This window comes from Rhincodon typus, unplaced genomic scaffold (assembly GCF_021869965.1).
Source record: "Rhincodon typus isolate 14 unplaced genomic scaffold, sRhiTyp1.1 hic_rhity00001045, whole genome shotgun sequence".
In the NCBI taxonomy this organism is placed as follows: Eukaryota; Metazoa; Chordata; class Chondrichthyes; order Orectolobiformes; family Rhincodontidae; genus Rhincodon; species Rhincodon typus.
Window position 1 is genome coordinate 11,123 of NW_025966683.1, and position 23,020 is coordinate 34,142.

The following is a 23,020-nucleotide window of genomic DNA, read 5'->3' on the forward strand; positions in this document are numbered from 1 at the left end:
GAGAAACACTACATCGGACAAACAGGAAGGAAACTAACAACAAGAGTACATGAACACCAACTGGCTACAAAAAGACACGACCAATACTCACTCATCTCAATCCACATGGATAAGGAGAAGCACCCATTCGACTGGGACAAAACCAAAATCCTGGGACAAGCTAAGCAGAGACAGGCACAGGAATTCCTAGAAGCCTGGCACTCCACGAAGAAAGCCATTAATAAACACACAGAACTCAACCCCGTATACACTCCACTACAAAGGAAAACCGGAAGTGAGGCAATCCAGCTCAATGGACTCCAGATTTTAAAAACCAGGCGGGAAAGATGGCAACATTCAAGAGAATGACCAGAGAAAGGGTACGGCCAATCAAGGGAATTTGTGCACAGAGCCTAAAGAGATCGGAGAGGTCCTTAATGAATACTTTTCTTCAGTATTCACAACTGAGAGGGACCTAGTTGTAGAGGAGGATGTTGTGAAACAGGCAGGTAGGCAAGAGGAGGTTGATGTTAGTAAAGAAGATGTGCTAGGAATTCTGAGGAAGTTGAAGATAGATAAGTCCCCCGAGCCTGACGGGATTTATCCAAGGATTCTATGGGAAGCGAGGGACGAGATTGCAAGGCCTTTGGCGATGACCTTTTCATCCTCACTGTCCACGGGTATAGTGCCAGAAGATTGGAAAGAGGCAAACGTCATTCCCTTGTTCAAAAAAGGGAACAGGGATTCCCCTGGAAATTACAGACCAGTTAGTCTGACGTCAGTGGTGGGCACATTATTGGAAAGGACTCTGAGAGACAGGATTTATGATCACTTGGAAAGGCACAGTTTGATTCGTGATAGTCAGCATGGATTTGTGAGGGGTAGATCATGCCTCATAAACCTTATTGAATGCTTTGAAGAGGTGACCAAACACGTGGATGAAGGTGGAGCAGTGGATGTGGAATACATGGATTTAAGTAAGGCGTTTGATAAGGTTCCCCATGGTAGGCTCATGCAGAAGGAAAGGAGGCATGGGATAGGGGGAAATGTGGCAGATTGGATTCAGAATTGGCTGATGCTTAGAAGACAAAGGGTGGTAGTGGACGGAAAATATTCAACATGGTGCTCAGTTATGAGTGGTGTACCACAAGGATCTGTTCTGGGTCCTCTTCTATTTGTGATTTTTGTAAATGATTTGGATGAAGGAGTGGAAGGGTGGATTAGCAAGTTCGCGGACAATACGAAGGTGGGTCACGTTGTGGACTGTGCAGAGGGCTGTTCTAGGTTACAAAGAGACATTGATAGAATGTAGAGCTGGGCTGAGAAATGGCAGATGGAGTTTAACCCTGAAAAGTGTGAGGTGATTCATTTTGGAAGGACAAATTTGAAAGCAGAATACAAGGTTAACGGAAAGATTCTTGGCAGTGTGGAGGAGCAGAGGGATCTTGGGGTTCATGTTCACAGTTCCCTGAAAGCTGCCACCCAGGTGGATAGAGTCGTTAAGAAGGCTTATGGTGTGTTAGCTTTCATTAATAGAGGGATTGAGTTCAAGAGCCGTGAAGTTATGCTCCAGCTATACAAAAGCCTGGTTCGGCCACATCTGGAGTATTGTGTCCACTTCTGGTCACCTCATTCCAGGGAAGATGTGGAAGCATTGGAAAAGGTGCAGAGGAGATTTACCAGGATGTTGCCTGGAATGGAGGGAAGGTCTTACGAGGAAAGGTTGAGAGAGCTAGGGCTTTTCTGTTTAGAACAACGAAGGATGAGAGGTGACTTGACAGAGGTGTACAAAATGATCAGAGGTATAGATAGAGTAGACAGCCAGAGACTTTTTCCTACGGTGGAGGTAGCTTTTACGAGGGGACATAGTTTTAAAGTGAAAGGAAGTAGATATCAGGGAGACGTCAGAGGTAGGTTCTTTACTCAGTGGTAGGGGCGTGGAATGCATTGCCGGAGAGGGTAGTGGAGTCGGCCTCATTAAGGGCATTTAAGCGGCTATTAGATAGGCAAATGGATGATAGTATAAAGTAGCGGTGGAGGTTAGATAGACCTTAGGATTAGGGTAAAAGTTCGGCACAACATCGTGGGCCGAAGGGCCTGTACTGTTCTATGTTCTAAAACACACTGACGCTTCATCGGAGGCTGCACTGATGATGTTACCCAGCATGGTAACAAAACGTCTGTGGAACAACGAACCAGCTCAGCGAGCTAACCAACCTGAAGAAGTTTCAATCTCCCTGGAAAGTCTAGGTTTAGACTTTGTTGTGTAGAATTTGCTGGAAAAGTAGCAGCAAGTTAAAAGTGATAGTTATTAGTGTGCCAAAAGAAATGACAATGACGGTGAAATGGCATGAGTAATGAATCACCACACATCGCTGGACCTTGAGACCCAGATAATGTTCTGGGCACCCGGGTTCGAATCCCGCTATGGCAGATGGTGGAATTTGAATTCAATAAATATCTGGAATTAAGAGTCCAGTGATGACCACGAATCCATTGTCATTTGTTGGAAAACCCATCTGGTTCACTAATGTCCTTCAGGGAAGGAAACTGTCATCCTTACCTGGTCTGGCCTACATGTGACTCCAGACCCACAACAATGTGGTTGACTCTTAACTGCCATCAAGGCAATTAGGGATGGGCAATAAATGCTGCCTAGCCAGCAACGCCCTCATCCTGTGAATGAATAAAGAAAAAACATACACGGTTTCATTCTTAGCCTTTTGAAAATGAGCTCTAGCTGTCAGTTTTCCTGTAAATTTCTGTTGGCTTAGCACCATAAATATAAATCAAATTCGCTGATGAAAGTTGGAGCTTCTAGGTCACATCATAAGGACCATTTTAAAGATAAGATTAGTGTTTTTACAATGCTACTTAGAGTACAGTTGAAACTGTAACAAATGCTAGAGAAACTCAGTGTGACCAACAGCTTCAGTGGAGAGAAAAACAGTTAATTAGATTCCGGTATGACACCTTTTGTTCAGTTGAAACTGTGTACTCTCATTCCAGCAGGTGATTATTTGTTTTGAGAGATTCTTTATTTTTAATTTCTCTGTTTTGTTCCTTTCCTTTTTCATTCTGTCTTTGTCTCTTATTCCAGTCTTTCTTTCCTTCCTTGTTTTCCCTACAATATCTAATTTGGCATTCTAATTTATGCCAGTTCTTTCTCCATTCACTGCTACTTCACCCTTAAATTTCACTGGTTAAAAATGTAAGGTTGTAGATTTATTTAGGATTTTAAGAACTCCATAAAGCATTTTATAATACTTTCAGTATATTTTCTGAAGAATGTTCAATATTTGTAGGTAACACAGCCACTAATTTGCTTGTAGAAAAGTACCATGAGCAGCAATATAATAATGACCAGTTCATCTGATTTTAGCAATGTAGTTTGAAGGAAAAATATTGTCCTCCAAGATATCAGGGACTCTGTACCTCTTCAGAATCTTTTGCATCAGCCTGTGAGAAAGAAGGAAAGATTTGCGTTAATTATCTTTTTGTAACTTGAGAAAATCCCAAAGCACTTAACAGCTAACTAAGTACTTTTGAAGTACAATTATTTTTGTAATGAAGGAAACACTGCAGTTGCTTTGTGCCCAGCAAGCTCCTGTAAACAGCAATGTGATAATGAACTGGATAACCAGTTTTGATGATGATTACAGTCCAATGAGCCTGGGTTCTGGAGATAATAAATCTGTTTTTGTTTGATCAAGGGATGTGGGCATCATTTATTGCCAATCCTTAATAGTCCTTGAGCAGTGATTGTGAGCTGTCTTCTTGAATTTCTGCAATCCATGGTGTGGGCAGTGGTAGGAATCGGTTGTACACCTGTGTGCAAGGGACTGTATTCCAGGATTTTGACTCTGATACTGAATTTACAGTAGTTCCGCTTCGGACCAACCTGAAACGTCAGCTTTCCTGTTCCTCTCATGCTGCCTGGCCTGCTGTGTTCCTCCAGCTCCACACTTGGTTAGATCTATGTGTTGTATATATATCCAAACTGTGCCTGCCGTGATTGGATTGTAGTGTGACAGTCACTCCAAAGGGTGAATAACTTAAGGAATAGAATAATTAATATGAAAATGGGAATATCATGTAAATAAGATCAGGTCAAGCAGCATCAGTGGAGAAAGAAACAAAGTTCATGTTTCAGATCAATAACCTTTGTCAGTATTAGAAGTTAAGAGATATATAACCATTTTTAAGTTTGCCACTGAAGCTCTGAAATTCAAAGTGGTAGGGCTATCAATTGATGAAGCATCACAGTTTCCATGCAGTAATCATGTTCATTCATAATGCAGAGATAGTAGGAACTGCCGATGCTGGAGAATCTGAGATAACATGGTGTAGAGCTGGATGAACACAGCAGGCCAGAAAGAAGTGTCTCAACCCGAAACGTCAGTTTTCCTGCTCCTCTGATGCTGCTTGGCCTGCTGTGTTCATCCAGCTCTACACTGTGTTATCCCTCATTCATAATGCAGTCAGAATTGTGGTTCCAATGAATATATATACTTAGTTTTTTGAATTCTTTATGGGACAGGAGTGTTTCTTTTCCTATTCATTTGTGGGTTATGGGAGTCGCTGCCTGGCCAGCATTTCTTGCCCATCCCCAGTTGCCCTTGAGAAGTTGGTGGTGAGCTGCCTTCTTGAACTGCTGTGGGTTGACCCACAATGTTATTAGGGAGGGAATTCCAGGATTTTGACCCAGTGACAGTGAAGGAACGGCGATATATTTCCAAGTCAGGATGGTGGGGAACTTGGAGTGGTGGTGTTCCCATATGTCTGATGCCCTTGTCCTTCTAGATGGAAGTGGTCGTGGATTTGGAAGCTGCTGTCTGAGGATCTTTGGTGAATTTCTACAATGCACCTTGTAGATAGTACACACTGCTGCTGCTGAGCATTGGTGGTTGAGGGAGTGAATGCTTGTGGATGTAGTGCCAATCAAGCGGGCTGCTTTGTCCTGGATGGTGTCAAGCTTCTTGAGTGTTGTTGGGGCTGCACTCATCCAGGCAACTGGGGAGTATTCCATCACACTCCTGACTTGTGCCTTGTAGATGGTGGGCAGGCTTTGAGGAGTCAGGAAGTGAGTTACTCGCTGCAGTATTCCTAGCTTCTGACCTGCTCTCGTTGCCACTGTGTTAATGTGGTGAGTCCTGTTGAGTTTCTGGTCAATGATAACCCCCCCCCAGGATGTTGATAGTGGGGGGTATTCAGTGATGTTAACTCCATTGAATGTCAAGGGATGGTGGTTAGATCGTCTCTTATTGGTGATGGTCATAGCCTGGCATTTGTGTGGCGCGAATGTCACTTGCCACTTGTCAGCCCAAGCCTGGATATTGTCCAAATCTTGTTGCATTTGAACATGGGCTGCTTCAGTATCTGAGGAGTCACGAATGGTGCCGAACATTGTGCAATTATCAGCAAACATCCCCATTTCTAACCCTATGATGGAGGGAAGGTCACTGATGAAGCAGCTGAAAATGGTTTGGCCAAGTACACTACCCTGAGGAACTACTGCAGAGATGTCCTGGAGTTGAGATGATTGACCTCCAACAACCATGACCATCTTCCTATGTGTCAGGTATGACTCCAACCACCATAGAGTTTGCCCCCTGATACCCATTGATTCCAGTTTTGCAACAGTTCCTTGATGCCACACTCAGTCAAATGCAGCCTTGTTGTCAAGGGCTGTCACTCTCCCCTCACCTCTGGAATTCAGCTCTTTTGTCCATGTTTGAACCAAGGCTGTAATGAGGTCAGGAGCTGAGTAGCCCTGGTGGAACCCAGGGATTTGTCCTGCTTTTTGTGTATAGGACACGTTTGGGCAATTTTCCATATTGTCAGTTAGATGCCAGTGTTGTAACTGTACTGAAACAGCTTGACTAGGGGAGCGGCAAGTTCTAGAGCAGAAGTCTTCAGTACTATTGCCAGAATGTTGTCAGGGCTTGTAGCCTTTGCAGTATCCAGTGTCTCCAATCATTCCATGATATCCCGTGGAGTGAATTGAATTGGCTGCAGACTGGTGTCTGTAATTCTGAGGAGCACTAGAGGCCAAGATGAATCATCCACTCGGCACTTCTGATTGAAGGTTGCTATGAATGCTGGGAAGGCCAGCATTTATTGCCTGTTCCTTAATTATCCTTGACAAAGTGATGGTGAGCTGCTTTCTTGAACTGCTACAGTCCCATTTTGTGCAGGTACACAAACAGCGCTGTTAGGAAGGGGGTCCCAAGGATCCTGACCCAGGAACAATGGGGCGGCGGGGGGGGAAAGCAATATTTTTGTAAGTCTTGATGGTATATGGCTTGGAGAGAAACCTCCAGGCAGTGTGTTTTCATTTGTCTCTCCGTTATCATTCAAGGATAATGGTCACGTGTATGAACGACGTTATCAAGCTTGATGAGTTGCTGAAGTGCATCTTGTGTATTATTGCCACTGTCCATCACTGGTGAATGTTTAATGTGAATGGAATGGCAATCAATAGGCTGCCTTGTTTGGCTTATGTCAAATTCTTGACTGTTGGCATGGTAATGCCATTGAATGTCTCTCTTGTTGGAAATGTCCATTGCCCTCCACTTGTGTGACATGAATGTTGCTTGTCATTTATCAGGTTAAGCCTGAATGTTATCCATATCTTGCTGCATATGGGCACAGACTTGTGTAGTGAATGCTACTGAACGTTATGTGGTCATCTGCAAATATCGAACTTTTGACCTTATGGTGGAGGGCAGATCATTAATAAAGTAGCTGAAGATCATTGGGCCTGAAGACCTGAGGAACTCCTGCACTGATAGCTTTGGGGCTGAGGATATTGGTCTCTGACAACCGCAGTTACCTTCCATTGTGCTAGGTATGACTCCAACCATGGATTGAACACAATTTGTCTAAGGCTCCTTGATGCCCATGCTTAGTCAAAACCTGCTTTGATGTCAACAGCAGTCACTGTCAGACCAGTTCTCCATGCCACCTATGATGGGCTCATCATACCTACCACCTATTAACTGATTGGCAGGTGGGAGGAGGATAAACTAAATCTTTTTTTCAGCAAAAAAAATTACCCAGAAGAACTGGGGACACTGAAAAAGAAACAGAAACAGAAATTGCTGGAAAAACTCAGCAGGTCTGGCAACGTCTGTGAAGAGAAATCAGAGTTAATGTTTCAGGTCCAGTGACCCTTCTTCGGATCTCTGATTTCTCTCCACAAATGCTGCCAGACCTGCTGAGTTTTTCCAGCAATTTCTGTTTTCATTTCTCTTTCTCAGCAAGTCGACTGTAAAATAATAAGCCTCACTTTAGAGGTCTGGAATTAAGACAACTTTCTGTGACAGACTTTATAATCCAGTAATTAAGCTTATTATATGGCAGGATGCTCTTGATGATTGATGAACCAACCTGTCACACTGAAGCTCGAAGGGATGCATTTACTGTGAGGCTTAAATTCTTCTCATTTGTCTTCAGACAGACCAGAAGGCCATGCCCTAAGGGCAGAATGAGCTTTGCGGTACTTGTAGCATATCAATGCTCTGATAGTAAACTGCTTGGTTTTGGTCGTTACCCATCTACATGCTTGGGATCTCTACAAATGAACTCAATCATCCCATACCTCTCTAGATCACTTCAAACTGGACAATGGAGTTGAGAAGAGTGAAGGGTGGTTGTACAGTGAAGGTTGTGCACTTTATATTGGGAAAATTAAGTCTTAATCGGTGTGGATTTTTCAAAATCTTAAACTTGATTTATTATATATGTTACACATCCGGCTGACCTAAACAAAAATGAATGATTACGTTCATAATAGATTTCAATTACTTTTTCAAAAAACACCTAATTGTTTTTTACTTTAATAACAGGTTGGGAATTTGGTTTTTCATGTCTGAGATGCCATTTGAAACCTTATCAACTCAGATGATATGGAAACTCTTCTACATTCTGCACTGTGCAGAAAGTGAAAATATTGCGCGGTTGTGTGCTACTCTACGTACTGATGAATGCAAAAGCAAACTTAAAGGTATGAAGGTATTTTTCACCTATAGTTATGTGTACACAATGTTGATATGTGAAAATTGGATTAAAATTAATGTGGATAAAAGTGATTAGGATAAACATCTTCTCCTCTGTGAAGTAGTATTGATACTTCCAATTTAGCCTGTCTATATTTGAATTCTTTACCTTGTTCTGAACTCCCTTGCATCAATTAATATCTGTTAATAAAAATGCTGTTTTCAGAAACCAGAGGTATACATTTCCCTGTGTGCACAATGAATTATATACATCATTTCATATGTTTTAAATGAACAGCTAAATAACAATTCAGGTGATATGAATTACTGAAGAATGTAAGCATTCATGAACTGAAATGAAGGGTAACAGAGCTAGAAAGCAAACGTAGTGTTGGCATAACTTAGTGACATAGAAACAGGAGTTGTTCATTCAGTCCATTCAAGCCGAATGCACCATTCAGTATGATCACAGCTGACTAAACATTTCAATGCCTTTTATCCACACTATCCGAATAATCCATTAAGCCATTCATAAGCAAGAATGTATCAACCTCAAAGACTGAGCTTCCACAGCCCTCTGGGGTAGAGAATTACAGACTCATCACCTTCTGCGTAAGTAAAACTATTGCTTCTTACCTTGGTTCTGGATGGCATTTGCCCTTATATTTAAATTGTGCCCCCTGGTTTTAGACTTCCCAACCAGGAGAAACATCTTGCCTACATTTACCCTATCTTTTTAAGTATCTTCAATTAGATCACTTCTCATTCTTTGGAATTCAAGAGTATACAGGCCCTTTTTATCCAAACTGTCTTTGTAGGCCAGTCGCAACATCTTGGAAACAAATCTAGTGAACCTTCATTTCACTCCCTCTATGGCAATAATATATTTGCTGAGATAAGGAAATCAAAAACTGCACATGGACTCCAAGTACAGTCTAACCTAACTTCAATAAATTGAAGCAATTTCACTATTTCTGAGTTCAAATTCTTTTGCTATAAAGGCTAATATTCCATTTGACTTCCTAAAAGCTTGGGAGTGGGAAGGGAGCTCAGAAATAAATAGAGAGAGGAGGGGTCGGGCTGGAGAACGTAGGTGGAATGCTGATAGATAGGTGCAGGTAGGCTGATGGGGATTGGTCAGTGAGATGGGAGGAGCAGATAGGTGGGAGAGAAGATGGACAGATTGTGTCAGGTCAAGGAGGCAGGGACAAGAGGGGGAGGGTTGGTCATGGGATAAGGCCGGGGATGGGGAGATTTTGAAACAAATAAAATCCACATTTAGGCCATTGGTCCCGTTTGCCTATGTTTGGCCCATATCGCTCTAACCCATTCCTATCCACGTACCTGTCAAAATGACTTTTAAATGTTGTAATTGTACCAGCCTCTACCACTTCCTCTGACAGCTTGTGCATAGATGCACTGCCGTCTGTGTGAAAAATTTGCCCCTCCCGGTCCATTTTAAATCTTTTCCCGTCATAACTTAAACTTATGCTCTCTAGCTTTGGTCTTGCCTGCCCTTGGGAAAAGACCTTGACTCATCTATGCCCCTCATGATTTTGTAAACCTCCATAAGGTCACCCCTCAGCCCTCTATATTCCAGGGAAAATAGACCCAGCCTATCAAACCTCCTTATAACTGAAACTTTCCCGTCTCTGTAACATCCCTGTAAATCTTTTCTGCATTCTTTCCTGTTTAGTAACGTCCTTCCTATAGCAGGGTGACCAGAATTGTATGCAGCACTCCAATTATGGCCATACCAATGTCATTGAATCCCCTTCATAAACTTGTCAGAAACATTTCAAAAACACCAACACGCTTGTCAAACATCATTGCAAATCCATGCTGACTATACCCAAGCCGATCATTTTCTACTGAGTCCATATATCATATCAATCAACTATATAGTCTAGCATTTCCCCTTTACTGCTGTAAGGCTGTTGTGTCTGTGGTTCCCAGATTTTGCAAGCTTCCAATCTTTAGCAATCATTCCAGAATCTGTGGAAGTTTGGAAGATGAATGCTAATACATCAACTATCTCTGTAGTTTTCTCCTTCAATACTCTGGGAAGTAGTACTGGGAACTTATTAGCTTTCAGCTCCATTAATTTCTCCAGTATAACCTTATTAACTAATACTAATAGCTTTCCACTGCTCATTCTCCCTCGTCTGAGATCATGCCTGTAATAGCTTTTACTGTCCATTTTTATGCTTTTTGTTAGATTGCATTCATATTCTTTTCTCCCGTAACTTGCCAGTTTTTTATTCCTCCTCTGCTGCATTCTACAGACTTGCCAATCCTCAGATTTATCATTGTTTGTGGCCATTTTATAAACCTATTCTTATGCATTCCTTAATTTCCTATGTCAGCCATGGTTTCTGACTTTTTAGAGTTTTTGCACCTTGAAGGAATGTACACTTGCTGTGAACAATACAATAGCTCTTCAAAGACTATCCATTGCCTATGTAAAATGATGCCTTTTAATGTATGTTCTCCTGCTGCATTTAAGGCATACTCAATGCTCAGCTTTGTTTCTCCTGTCTTTTAGTCTTCCTCACAGCTTTTCTACTTCCTTTTTTAATTCATTCGTGGGATGTAGATGTCGCTGGCTGGTCAGCATTTATTGCCCATCCTTTGTTGCTCTTGAGAAGGTGGTGATGAGCTGCCTTCTTGAACTGCTGCAGAACAAATGCTATAGATTGACCCACAATGCCTGTAGGAAGTTAATTAGAGTTTTGACCCAGTGACAGAGAAGGAATGGAAATATATTTCCAAGTCAGGATGGTAAATGGCTTGGAGGGGAACTTTCAAGTGTGGTGTTCCCATGTTTCTGCTGCCCTTGTCCTTTTAGATAGAAGTGGTCATGGGTTTGTAAGGATTATCTTGAAAGTACATCTTGTCAATAGTACACATTGCTGCTGCTGAATGTCAGTGGTGGAGGGAGTGGATACTTGTGGATGTGTTTCCAATCAAGCAGACTGCTTTGTCCCTGGATGCTGTTAAGCTTCTTGTGTTGTTGTTGAAGCTGCACCTATCCAGGCAAGTTGAGAGCATTCCATCAGACTCCTGACGAGTGTCTTATAGATGATGGACGGGGCTCTGGGGAGTCAGGAGGTGATTACTCGCCGCAGTATTCCTAGCTTCTGACCTGCTGTTGTAGTCAGTGTTTTTATGTGGTGAGCTTCTGGTCAGTGGTAACCCCCCAGGATGTTGATAGCGAGTATTCGCTGATGGTATCACCATTGAATGTCAAAAGGCAGTGTTTAAATCTTAGACTACTGCTCTTGAGCTGCCGCTTTTAATTTCCTGCCTAACTCCTTCTCTTCCACTTTCAAAACCTCATGTACTTGCCACCTCTGCCATTGGCGCCAAAGCAGCCCATGACTACTGGCTGACTCCCCTCACTTAGAAAGTTGCCCTGCATGCTCTGGTATTATTGCCCTTCAGATCTCATCTCCTCCCTGGCCAATACAGTTAAGTTGCCTTTGATGCAATGGACTTGTGCCTGCCTGCATTCCCTTGAGGAACCATCCCTTTACTCGTTTCCAAATAGTGTACCATTTGGCAAGCACCATAGACTCAGGAAACGTTGCACTATCCGCCTTGATTTCTGCTAATCGCCCATTCCATCTATGACCATACATTTCTAATCTGTATTATGACCACCTCCTATATGTGCCAGTCACACATCCACAGAGATTCCGCTGCAGCTCAAGTTCCAAAACACAGCTCAAGCTTGTGTAGATGTGACTCTTTCTTAGATGTGTTTGTCCGAGACCCATGGTACGCCCATGTCTTAATGCATACTACAAGATGTACACTTTAGTTGTTCCACTGATTTCCCAACCCATAACTCTGAAGGTTATTTGTCACCTTTAGAATAAACATAAACTTACTGTAAAGACTTACTAATAACTTATTTTCCTTCTATTTTACATTTTTATTTTGATTTGATTTAGTTTACCTCCCTATTGCTGATGTTCTTTTCTGAAATACAAGAAACTTCCTCCTTATAAATAGTTTTTTTAGTTTTCAGTTATTTAGATTCACTTTCGAATGGAAGCTTCTCAACAACTGATAAACATACAGATTTACTATAAGACCATAAGAGCAGAAATTAGGCCATTCAGCCCATCAAGTCTGCTGTGCCATTCAATCATGGCTGATAAGTTTTTCAACCCCATTCTCCCATTTTCTCTTTGTAACCCTTGATCCCCTTGACAATCAAGAATCTATCTATCTGCATCTTAAATATACTTTAAGTATACTTTAATGGCATCATCTTGGACATTTTTCACGCTTGGCCCCTCTCAGCACTGCTGTGTTCAGAATGAAGCCACTGTCTGCAATCCACGCTCTTTTTCAATCACTGCCTCCCCTCCTTTCTGTGTTCAAAAGGAAATTGCACCCTGCACTCTGCATTCTTTTTAAATTGCTGCCTCCAATTGTGGCACTGAATTCAGAAGGAAGCCACTCCCTGCTCTCCAGACTTCTTAAATTTGCCACCTTCTGTCTCAGTGCTGTGTTCAGAAGGAGGTCATTCCCCTAACTCCAAACTCTTTAAACTTGCTGCCTCCTTCTCAGCACTGCTCAACTTCCAAGCCACTGCCTTACTTGAATTGGCTTGCATGTGACTTGATTCCCAGACTCTTAGTGCCCACAGATGATGTCAATTGACAAAATCACTGAAAAACAAAATAAAAATGTAAGATAGGATCATGAATATATTAATATGAGCCTTTCATATGAGCATACCCACAAAAGAAATAAAAACAAAAAACATCTCAACTCTTCAAAAGAAACTTGTTATTTGTAATTTTTGTTTCAAGAAAATGGTGTAGATATAATTTTCATTTAAATTTCTAAGCAGTTCATTTATAGGAGAAATGTGTTTTAAAAAATGGAATCTGTGCCCCAAGCCACTGCATTTTCACCAGTTAAAACATTTCACTGTGAAAAATCTTTTTTAAAGTGCGTTGCTTCCAGTTTATTTGACAGTACATATTAATAACCCTGCTTTGGAACCTATTAAATTATTTATCTCTATTTTAATGCAGACCCTGAACATAAACAAATGTTTGAACAATGTCTGTCCAACATTACCAACTCTGAAGGAATATGCCTTCTCACCACATTTGCACATATGACTCAACCAAAGCAAGGAAATGTGGATCGAGAGTTTGTCAAGACAGTTGCTTTAGAAATATATGAGGTACGCACATAATTTCAAAATTGAAATTCTCTTAGATTAGTGGTATTCATGTTGAGTTGTAAGAGACAACGACTAAAGCTTATGTAAAACGTCAGCACCGTAGTATGAAATATAGCTTTAATAAACATTAAAATGTCATGATTAATATTTTTCAATGCTGCTGGCTGCAAGTCATTAATGATTTCTTTTCATAATGTTTAGCTTTATAAACTTTAGTTGGTGTATATCTATCTGTACTGTATGCGAGTACATGGAATGCTTGAGTGCGCTTCTCGTTATCAATTAGCTTTACTGAAGATGAACAGTTAGATTCAGAGGGCAGAATTTTTCATGCAGCTTTTAGGACTGCAGTGCTGGTTAAATTGGCATCAGAAGCTCTCACTCTGTGGAAAACAATCATCTGGCAGTGATTTCCCCCAAGTTGGCCAATTAGTGGTCAGAGAGTGTGCTCTCGTCCAAACAAGGATGAAGAGTGGCCTCTCGAGCGTCTAGATGGAGGGGTTCTCTCCAATTTTTAAACTCTTAATAAAAATAAACTCAATATCTGGGCCACCATTTAAGGATCCACCCCAGAAAACGGCATGCAGTTGCATTTGAAGCCAGGTAGGGGGGATAGACCTCAACCCTGTTGGGTGTGCTGGCCTGCCGTCCCAAAGTCACTTTGAGGCAACTGCCTTATGCCTGACGCCTCTGAGAGTCCCCTTTTGCCAATAATACTTAAATTAGCTCTCAGTGCTTGACTTGGCTGTCTGCCATTTGTGAGACCCAACTGCTGTCTGTCCTGCCTCCGGGAAAATGGCCCAAAGGCAAACTAGTGTCAGAAAACCATCATCTTAGTAGCATACATCTTTATGCTCACCTTCTTCCTGGCATGTCAGCATTGAGCACTAAAATTCCTGCCCAAAATGTTTAATGGACCCTGGACATTAGTGAACCAGAGGGGTTTTTCCTGACAATCGGCATGAGCATTGTTGATTGCCTGTTGACAGTCGACAATAACAGCGTTCTTATTTGAAGCAAACAAAAACACTCCATTCTTTAAAATCTACTTATTCGTTTGATATCATGGACATCATTAGACTCCTAATTCCAGATAATAATTGAATCCAAATTCCACCGTCTGCGATGGCAGGATTTGAACCCAGGTCCCCAGAACATTACCAGAGTTTCTGGATTAGTTGTCTGTGGATAATACCACTAAGTCATCACCTCCCCATTCAAATTGAGCCTTTGTGACCTAAACTGGGGTAAGGGGATCATAGTTTCCCAGATGTTTTGTGAAAGGTTGATTTTCTCGCATACTTTTGAGAAGGAGTCAATAATGACTTAGAGCTCTGTTTCTGAGTGAGCATTCACGAGCATCATCTGCAGGCTGATGCTCAATGGTTGAGGTTAGAGTGATTCTAGATTTCTGGATTAAGGCAGCATAGCTTGAGCAATTTTCCATCTATTCTGGTAGTTACTTCCATGCCTGAGAGTAATTTTCTGGAGGCGAGGGGCAATGATGCAGCAAGAAAGATGAAGGAAAGGGTAGGTGTGATGATACTGCTATGTTTGACCCCAGCCTTCACTGAGACAGGGTCTGTGCTGGTTCTTTTGGAGTCACACAGCTTAAATGTTATCACGGAAGAGGTAGAAGATGGTGAAAATTTCTGAAGGTAGACAATTTCAGTGAGGATACTTGATAAGCCATATGTAGAGTTGAATTAAGTATATATTCCAGAGGCTTATCATTCACAGGGACATGGTGTGAAAAATTGTAACTAGAGCAGGTAAAGATCCAGGAACATGTTCTTTATTGATTAACTGGATGTACATATAGGAGAGAGCATTTTATTGTATTCTTTCTTGAAGTTATAATGCCTGCTCAAACTCTCTTCAGAAAATTGTAAATACTGCAATGAAGAAACAGTATTACCACCACCTTGGAGTTGCCAACGAAGATGATGCAATATCACGATACATATCCTTGTAATATATAAAATATGCTGTGTTTTTATCTCTCATAGGTAGCTTTTGTAAGTCTTTGCACAAGAGAAGCCTTTTCCAAGGTTGGCCGCGATCTTTTGGCCACAATTTTGACTGCTAATCCTGATATAATCTCTATACTTCTGGATCGAGTCCGAGAAACTATTGAAACAGTTGGCATGGTATGTTCTGTTTTAACTTGGAATGAACTGCCAAAGTTTTGATCTTGAGGTTGGTTGGCTCGCCGAGCTGGTTTGTTGTTCCGCAGACATTTCGTTACCATGCTTGGTAACGTCCTCAGTGCAGCCTCTGATGAAGCGTCGGTAGGTTTTCCTGCCTGATTTTTAAACTCTGGGGTCCGTTGCGATGGATTGCCTCACTTCCGGGTTTCCTCCGTAGTGGAATGTATATGGGGCTGAGTTCAATGTGTTTATTAATAGCATGCTTCGTGGAGTGCCATGCTTCCAGGAATTCTCGTGCTTGTCTCTGCCTAGCCTGTCCCAGGATCTTGGTGTTGTCCCAGTCGAAGTCCCTCTGGTTTGAGATGAGTGAGTATTGGTCGTGTCTTTTTGTAGCCAGTTGGTGTTCATGTACTCTTGTTGTTAGTTTCCTTCCTGTTTGTCCGATGTAGTGTTTCTCGCAATCTCTGCAGGGGATCTTGTAGATGACATTGGTCCTGTCCATGGCGGGGAGTGGGTCTTTAGTTCAGGTGAGCACTTGTCGTAGGGTTGATGTGGGCTTGTGTGCCACTTTGATGCCCAGCGGTCGTAGAAGTCTTGTGGTGAGTTCTGACGTGTTCCTGATGTAGGGTAATGTGATGAGTGTGTCAGGGCGTGTAGAATCTTTCTGATGCTGTTCCTGTAGGCATCTCCTGACACAGTTCTTTGGATATCCATTATCCTTGAACACTTGGAAGAGGTATTCCTCGTCCTCTTGGCGTGTTGTTGCCCTTTTAAATAGTGTTTGCACGCAGCTTCGTTTGTGTGTGCTGGGATGGTTACTATTGAATTCAATACCTGGTCTGTGTGTGTGGCTTTTCGGTGTACTTTCGTTTGCAGTTCCCCATTTGTCTTGCGCTCTACCATGACGTCTAGGAATGGAAGTTGTTTGTTCTTCTCCTCCTGTCTGGTGAATTTTATTCTGGCGAGGGTGTTGTTTATGAGTTTGTGTGTCTCTTCTAATTTGGTCCGTTTAATGATGACAACGGTGTCATCTACATAGTGAGAAACACTACATCGGACAAACAGGAAGGAAACTAACAACAAGAGTACATGAACACCAACTGGCTACAAAAAGACACGACCAATACTCACTCATCTCAATCCACATGGACAAGCAGAACCACGACTTCGACTGGGACAACACCAAGACCCTGGGACAGGCTAGGCAGAGACAAGCACAAGAATTCCTGGAAGCATGGCACTACACGAAACATGCTATTAATAAACACATTGAACTCGACCCCATATACATTCCACTACGGAGGAAACCCGGAAGTGAGGCAATCCCTCTCAATGGACCCCAGAGTTTAAAAACCGGGCGGGAAAACACACCGATGCTTCATCAGAGGCTGCACTGAGGATGTTACCCTGCATGGTAACGAAATGTCTGCGGAACAACAAACCAGCTCAGCGAGCCAACCAACCTCAACACCCACAACCCGAGCTACAGATCTATTCCAAAAACCTGAGAAAATTTTGATCATTAATCAACTGGTTAATTTTGAATAAATTTAATTTTCTTAGGTATGTCACATTAATAGTGTGAGCTACTAGCATCTGGTTAAGTACAACTTTTATTTATTATGAGAAGGAAACATTACCTTTTCAGTTGCAGCAATTAGTATATAGATAGTTTATAGAACCCATAGTAAAATGTTCCAAGACACTTCTCTGGAACTTTATCAAACAAAATTTGACATTGAACTACATGAGATGTTAGATTAAATAGCCAAAATCTTGGTCAAAGAAGTTAAAAGGATCATTAAAAAGTAAGAGTGAAAGCTAGAAAGACAAAGAAATTAGGGGGGAATTCGAGAACTTAGGACTTCTGTGGCTGAAGGCACACGTAAAGTACAAAAGTACTTGAAATCAGGAATATCCAAGAGGCCAGAATTAAAGGAGCAAGATGATGTTGGACATTAGAAATACAGTGGATGAGGTTTTGAGGGATTTGAAAACAAGGATTATAGTTGTAAAATTGAAGCATTAGTGAACAAAGAGCCATTGTAGGTCATTGAGTGTGGAAGAGCTGAGTGAATACAACTTTGTAGTGAGTCAGAACGTAAGCAGTTTCAGAAGGTTATAGTGGGTGGAAGATGGAAAACCAGCCAAACTAATGCAAAGCGGTCAAGTCTGTGGGTAACAAAAGCATGAATGTGGGTTTCAGCTGCAGATGAGCAAAGACAGTAAACTTTGTTTTAATCAACCCATTTAAGCATGTTATTACACACCTCTGGAGCACGTGGGACTTGAATCTGGGTCTCCTGGTCCAGAGAGCCTCCAGTGAAGCATTGATGCTCTGTCTGGCTTGTTATTTATATGCCTCGGTTTGCTGGGGTGGTTGGCGACACTTCTGGTTATGTTTTTCAGTGGTTTGTATATTGGGTCCAGTTCAATGTGTTTGTTAATGAAGTTCTGTTTGGAATGCCAGGCCTCTGGGAATTCCTTGGCATGTCTCTTTTTGGCCTGTGCTATTATGGATGTGTTGTCCCAGTCAAATTTGTGTCCTTTGTCTGTGTGTATTGAGACCAGTGAGAATTAGTCGTGTCTCTTAGTGGCTAGTTGGTGTTCATGTATCCTTATTGTCAGTTTTCTTCCAGTTTGGCCTATGTAATGTTTCTCACAGACCTTGCATGGTATTTTGTATATTATGCTAGTTTTATTAGTTGTGGATATGAGATCCTTTACGTTCATCAGTAGTTGTCGCAGGGTGGTTGTTGGTTTGTGGGCTACCCTAATACCTAGGGGCCTAGGGGTCCAAGTAGTCTTGTGGTCATCTCTGATATGTCTCTGATGTACTTAAGGGTGACTAATGTGTCTGGCCATTTTATGTCTTCTTGTGGTCTGTCACGGAGGTAACAGCGGATTGTGCTTTTTGGGTATCCATTCCTTTTAAAAACTCCGTGTGGGTGCTCCTGTTTTGCTTTGCGCAACCCGGAATACCCACAACTGAAAATTTTAGCAAAGTGACCAAACATACCAGCTCAGCAGCAAGTCTACAATCTCAATTACAATAGCAATTTGATGGTTAAGAAGTGAAACAATCAAAATGGGACTGTGAATGTAGAAGAAGTATAATAGAGTAGACTTTATGATTTGCGCATCATTAGTAGCTTTGTGCAATCTGAGCACAAATTAGAAATTATAGACAATGCAGCAGATGTGAATTCAAAAAATCTTCAACCTAAGGTATATCTTAGAGACAATACTGAAAACTTTTTTCTCTTTTCGAGGAAAGAAACTCAAGAAAAATTTTTGTTGTAGGTTTCTCTGTACCTATTTAAAGAACTTCCCCTGCACCTATGGAAAATCACATCAACTGAAGTTGATATAATTCATGACTGGCTTCTGAACTACAGTTTATCCACTGTGCAGAATAAGTTGGCTTGCATCATACTTGAAGGACTGAATTGGGGTGTTGATGAACAGGTACGTTATTGAAATTGCAAAAGGGCAGTAGTAACATTTTGCTAACCATTTACCAAAATTTTATCATTGGTTCTTAATGCTGAGAAACTTGAATTGTGCTTTTTCTAACATAATGTTATATTATTTAGTGCATGTTATGCAGCCAGAGCCATGGTAGACATTGTTTTAACTGTACTATAACTCTTAATACCTGAAACATTGACTGTTATAATGAATCACAGTCTGGTGTCATGGTGCTCAACTATTATTTAGTTTGGAAGTTTTCATATTAGACTGTACTTTGCCGATTAGAAGTGTAACGTGGATACATCTTTACATGTACAGCTGAGTTTGCATTTAAAGCACGTGCTTTTCTACGTTACAAAAATGTTTGCACTTCAACTACTTAATTGGCTATGAAGTGCTTCCAGACATCGAGTAGAAATGAAAAACAAATGCAATTGGTATTGGTTAAAATGTTACTTAATGTATATTGGTAAGTCAGATGATGCAGTTGTATTAAGTTCTTGTATCTTGGGATGAATTTTCATTTGCTAAAATGGAGGAATGAAGAGTCATGTGACCTGTCTTCTGTTTTGCATTCTGCCAGTTCTTATTTGTTTAAAGATTAAAGGTGAGCAAAGTGCTTGTCGATGATTGAAGAGCAGTTGTGCTAATTATATGTAAACTGCTAGACTATAGTTAGGACAGGAGGTGTTGAGAACGTCAGGTTTTATAAACAGTTATGTTTTAAGGTCTTTAATTGCAAGAATTGAGTGTATAGGAGATAGCTATTTGACATTTCTATCTGAATATAAGGCCAATAAAGTTCATGTTGCCATCGATGTGAGCATTAATAGGGCTAAAGCCAAAAGCAAGCCAATGTAGCATCTGGTTACAACTTCTCAAGCCTAAGGGAGCCTGTATGAATCTGAGAGAAGCGGACAGAGACACACAGAATGTGGATGAGAGCTCACGCTCAGATTGAAGACAGAGTTCATGAGGATTTAAAGGGATCTGGTAAAATGACCTAACTTGAATCAGAGTGAAGAAATCTCTAATGGTACCCTCATAATAAAAGTCAGTTCTGAGATTAGAAGTTACACAGTTGGGAACAGGAAAAAGGAAACAACCCATCAGGAGCAGAGAATAGCTTTAGATTGGTACTGGGTGAATAAACTGCCCATTTTAAGAGATAGTAACATATAGCTTTGACATAAGATTGTCAGTTATGTTTAAAGTCGCATAATTTGCCTCAAAATAATGGCCCAGATCTTCCAGTCTCCAGATAGTCATAAAATGTGCAGCAGGACTGGGCAGAAGTCCTGGAGGGGAACTTGTAAGTGCTGGTGCCCTGATTGATCTGCTGCCCTTATCCTTCTAGATGGTAGAGGTTCTGGATTTGAAAGGTGCTGTTGAAGGAGTCATAGAGTCGTAGAAGTCTACAGCATGGAAGCAGGCCCTTTGGCCCAACTTGCCCATGCTGCCCAGTTTTTGCAATTAAACTAGTCCCATTTGTCTGCATTTGGTTCATATCCCTCCGTACTTCCTTTCCATGTACTTGTTCAAATGCCTCTTAAATGATGAAATTGTACTTGCTTCCATCACTACTTTTGGCAGCCTGTTCCAGACATTCATCACCCACTGCATGAAAAATATTACTCCTCTGGACCCTTTTGTATCTTTCCCCTCTCACCTCAAACTCATGCCATCTAGTTTTAGATTCCCCTGCCATGAGGAAAAGTTGTTGGCTATCTATTTATCTGTCCACCTCATGATTTTATAAACCTCTAGAAGGTCACCCCTCAGTCTCCTAAGCTCCAAGGAGAAAAGTCCCAGCCTACCCAACCTCCTTGTAACTCATCTGTCCAGCCCAGGTAGCATGCTCGTAAATCTTTTCTGCACGCTTTCTAGTTCTAGTTTAATAATATCGTTTCTACAGTAGAGTGACCAGAACTGCACACAGTCCTCCAAACGTGGCCTCACCAACACCCTGTATAGATGCAACAAGACTTACCAAACTTCTATAAGAAGGGTAATCCCTGAAATGTTGACTGCTCCTTTCCTCCAGATGCTGCCTGGCATGCTGTGTTCTTCCAGCCTCCTGTTTGTCTACCTTGGGTTCCAGCATCTGCAGTTTTTTTTTGTTTCTATACTCAATGCCCTGACCAATGAAAGCAAGCATGTTGAAAGCCGCCTTCACCACCCTGTCTACCTGTGAATCCACTTGCAAGGAGCTGTGAACCTGTACCCCTAGATCTCTTCTATAACACTCCCCGGGGCCCTACCATTGACTCTGTAAGGCCTGTCCTGGTTTGCCTTACCAAAATGCAACACTTTGCATTTATCTAAATTAAACTCCCATCTACCATTCCTCAGCCCGCTGGCCTACTTAATCAATATCTCGCTGCATTCTCAGATAATCATCACTGTCCACGATACCACCAACCTTGGTGTCATCCACAAACTTGCTAACCACACCCCCTAAATTCTCCCCCAAACACGCTGCAGTTTCTTAGGAGCAGAGAGGCTGACGTTTCGGGCCTAGACCCTTTTCTGATGAAGGGTCTAGGCCCGAAACATCAGCCTCTCTGCTCCTATGATGCTGCTTGGCCTGCTGTGTTCATCCAGCCCTGCACCTTGTTGTCTCGGATTCTCCAGCATCTGCAGTTCCTACTAACGCTGAAGTTTCTTTCTATTTAGATAATAAATTGCCTTTTTATTCCTGTAACCAGAATAGATATCCTCACACTTAGCCACTTCAAACTTTGCCAAATTTTGGCCCATTCCCTAAACCTTTCTCTGTCCATTTGTAAATTTCTTATTTCTTCATTGTAATTTACTTTCCCACTTATTTTAGTGTCATCTGCAAATTTGGCTGTAATACTTTCTATCCCTGCAACAAAATCATTAATATAGATTGTAAGTTTTTGGAGCTCAAGGACAGAACCTTGTGGCATGCCACTAGGTACATCTTGCCACCCAGAAAAAGACCCATTTATCTCGCTCTCTGCTTTCCATTGGGTTAACTAACCCTCTATCCAAGTTAATAAATTGCTTCCAACTCCATGTGAATCTTACCTTGTGTATTAGCATTCTTTGTGGCACCTTATCAAATGCCTACATCTACAGGATCTCCATTATCCACGTTGCTAGAGTTCTTTGAAGATATAACAAGCAATTTAGTCATTTTGATTTATCCTTCATAAGACGATGCTGATTCTGATGGATTGTATTTTGACTTTCCAAATGTCCTGTTATTACTTCCTCTTTAATGAATTCTAGCAATTTACAATGACACATGTTAGGAAACTGCAGAGCAGTTAGTTTACTTTCTGCCTCCCTCGCTGTCTGAATAAGTGTGTTATATTAGTATTTTTCTAATTCACTGGAGCCTTTCCTGCAATTTGGAATATTTTAAGTAATGGATCCACTCTCTCTGCTGCCACTTCCTTCAAAACCCAAGGGTGTAGGCAGTCTGGCCCTGGGTGGCATGCTCAGGATTGACACTACATCCAGTAAAAAGGAATTATAGGGGACTTTTCTAGGCATGGAAAGTATATCAATTCAAAGTATACTCCAAAATTAGGACACAATTACAATGATAATGAAAAGTAAATTTATTAGAGCATTAAAGAAACATTTTACCTTAAAATCAAAAAAGCTGTGCAGGAATAAGGTATTCTGTCACAAAATAATATCTCTGAAGTACTACTTTGTTTTATTTTATAGCAATCAACCCTTGCTGTTGATGCTTCCCTTCACACAGAAGTAGCATTGATGGTTCTGGAAGTGTATCAGAAGTACCTCACTGATAAACCTTACAGTGGATTCATATCTGAAAGTTTAAAACAGGTACCATATGCAAGAATCCCACTAGTTGACCAATGTTAAGAAATATTATATGTAAAATATTTATGTTTTATATTTTTGCCTGTTTTTAATGTAAAAATTATCGAATAAAATTCCTAAATATGAGGTAGTTCCATAAGAGATGACAATGTATATGCTGACTGTAAAGCCTGTCAAATGTGAGAAATGCAGTTTTATTAATTCTGTATGTTATTTCAAAATAAGCGTATGGATGTCACCATTAAAGAATGCAACAGCATTGGGTGCTTTGTGAACCAAGTGCTAAGTAGGGAATTTGATGGAAGTAGAATGGCTGAGGAAGGGAAACGAGGTGCTGCTTTTTGTGTTAGTTATCGTTCAAGCTAGGACACTAACTTGTTATT

The 23,020-nt window shown here is 41.3% G+C and overlaps 1 protein-coding gene across 1 annotated transcript in view; it reads left to right on the top strand.

Annotated features, from left to right (window-relative positions):
* LOC125481155 (ectopic P granules protein 5 homolog) overlaps positions 1 to 22,649 on the top strand; it is a gene marked incomplete at both ends in the record, with an annotated part of 33,709 nt that extends 11,060 nt beyond the window's left edge. The window contains 5 exons of the mRNA XM_048592347.1: positions 7,830 to 7,987; positions 13,034 to 13,188; positions 15,198 to 15,338; positions 18,642 to 18,806; positions 22,518 to 22,649. Coding sequence (XP_048448304.1) covers positions 7,830 to 7,987; positions 13,034 to 13,188; positions 15,198 to 15,338; positions 18,642 to 18,806; positions 22,518 to 22,649 — 751 coding nt within the window. The remainder of the gene's footprint in view (positions 1 to 7,829; positions 7,988 to 13,033; positions 13,189 to 15,197; positions 15,339 to 18,641; positions 18,807 to 22,517) is intronic.
* Between the last annotated feature and the right edge of the window lie 371 nt (positions 22,650 to 23,020).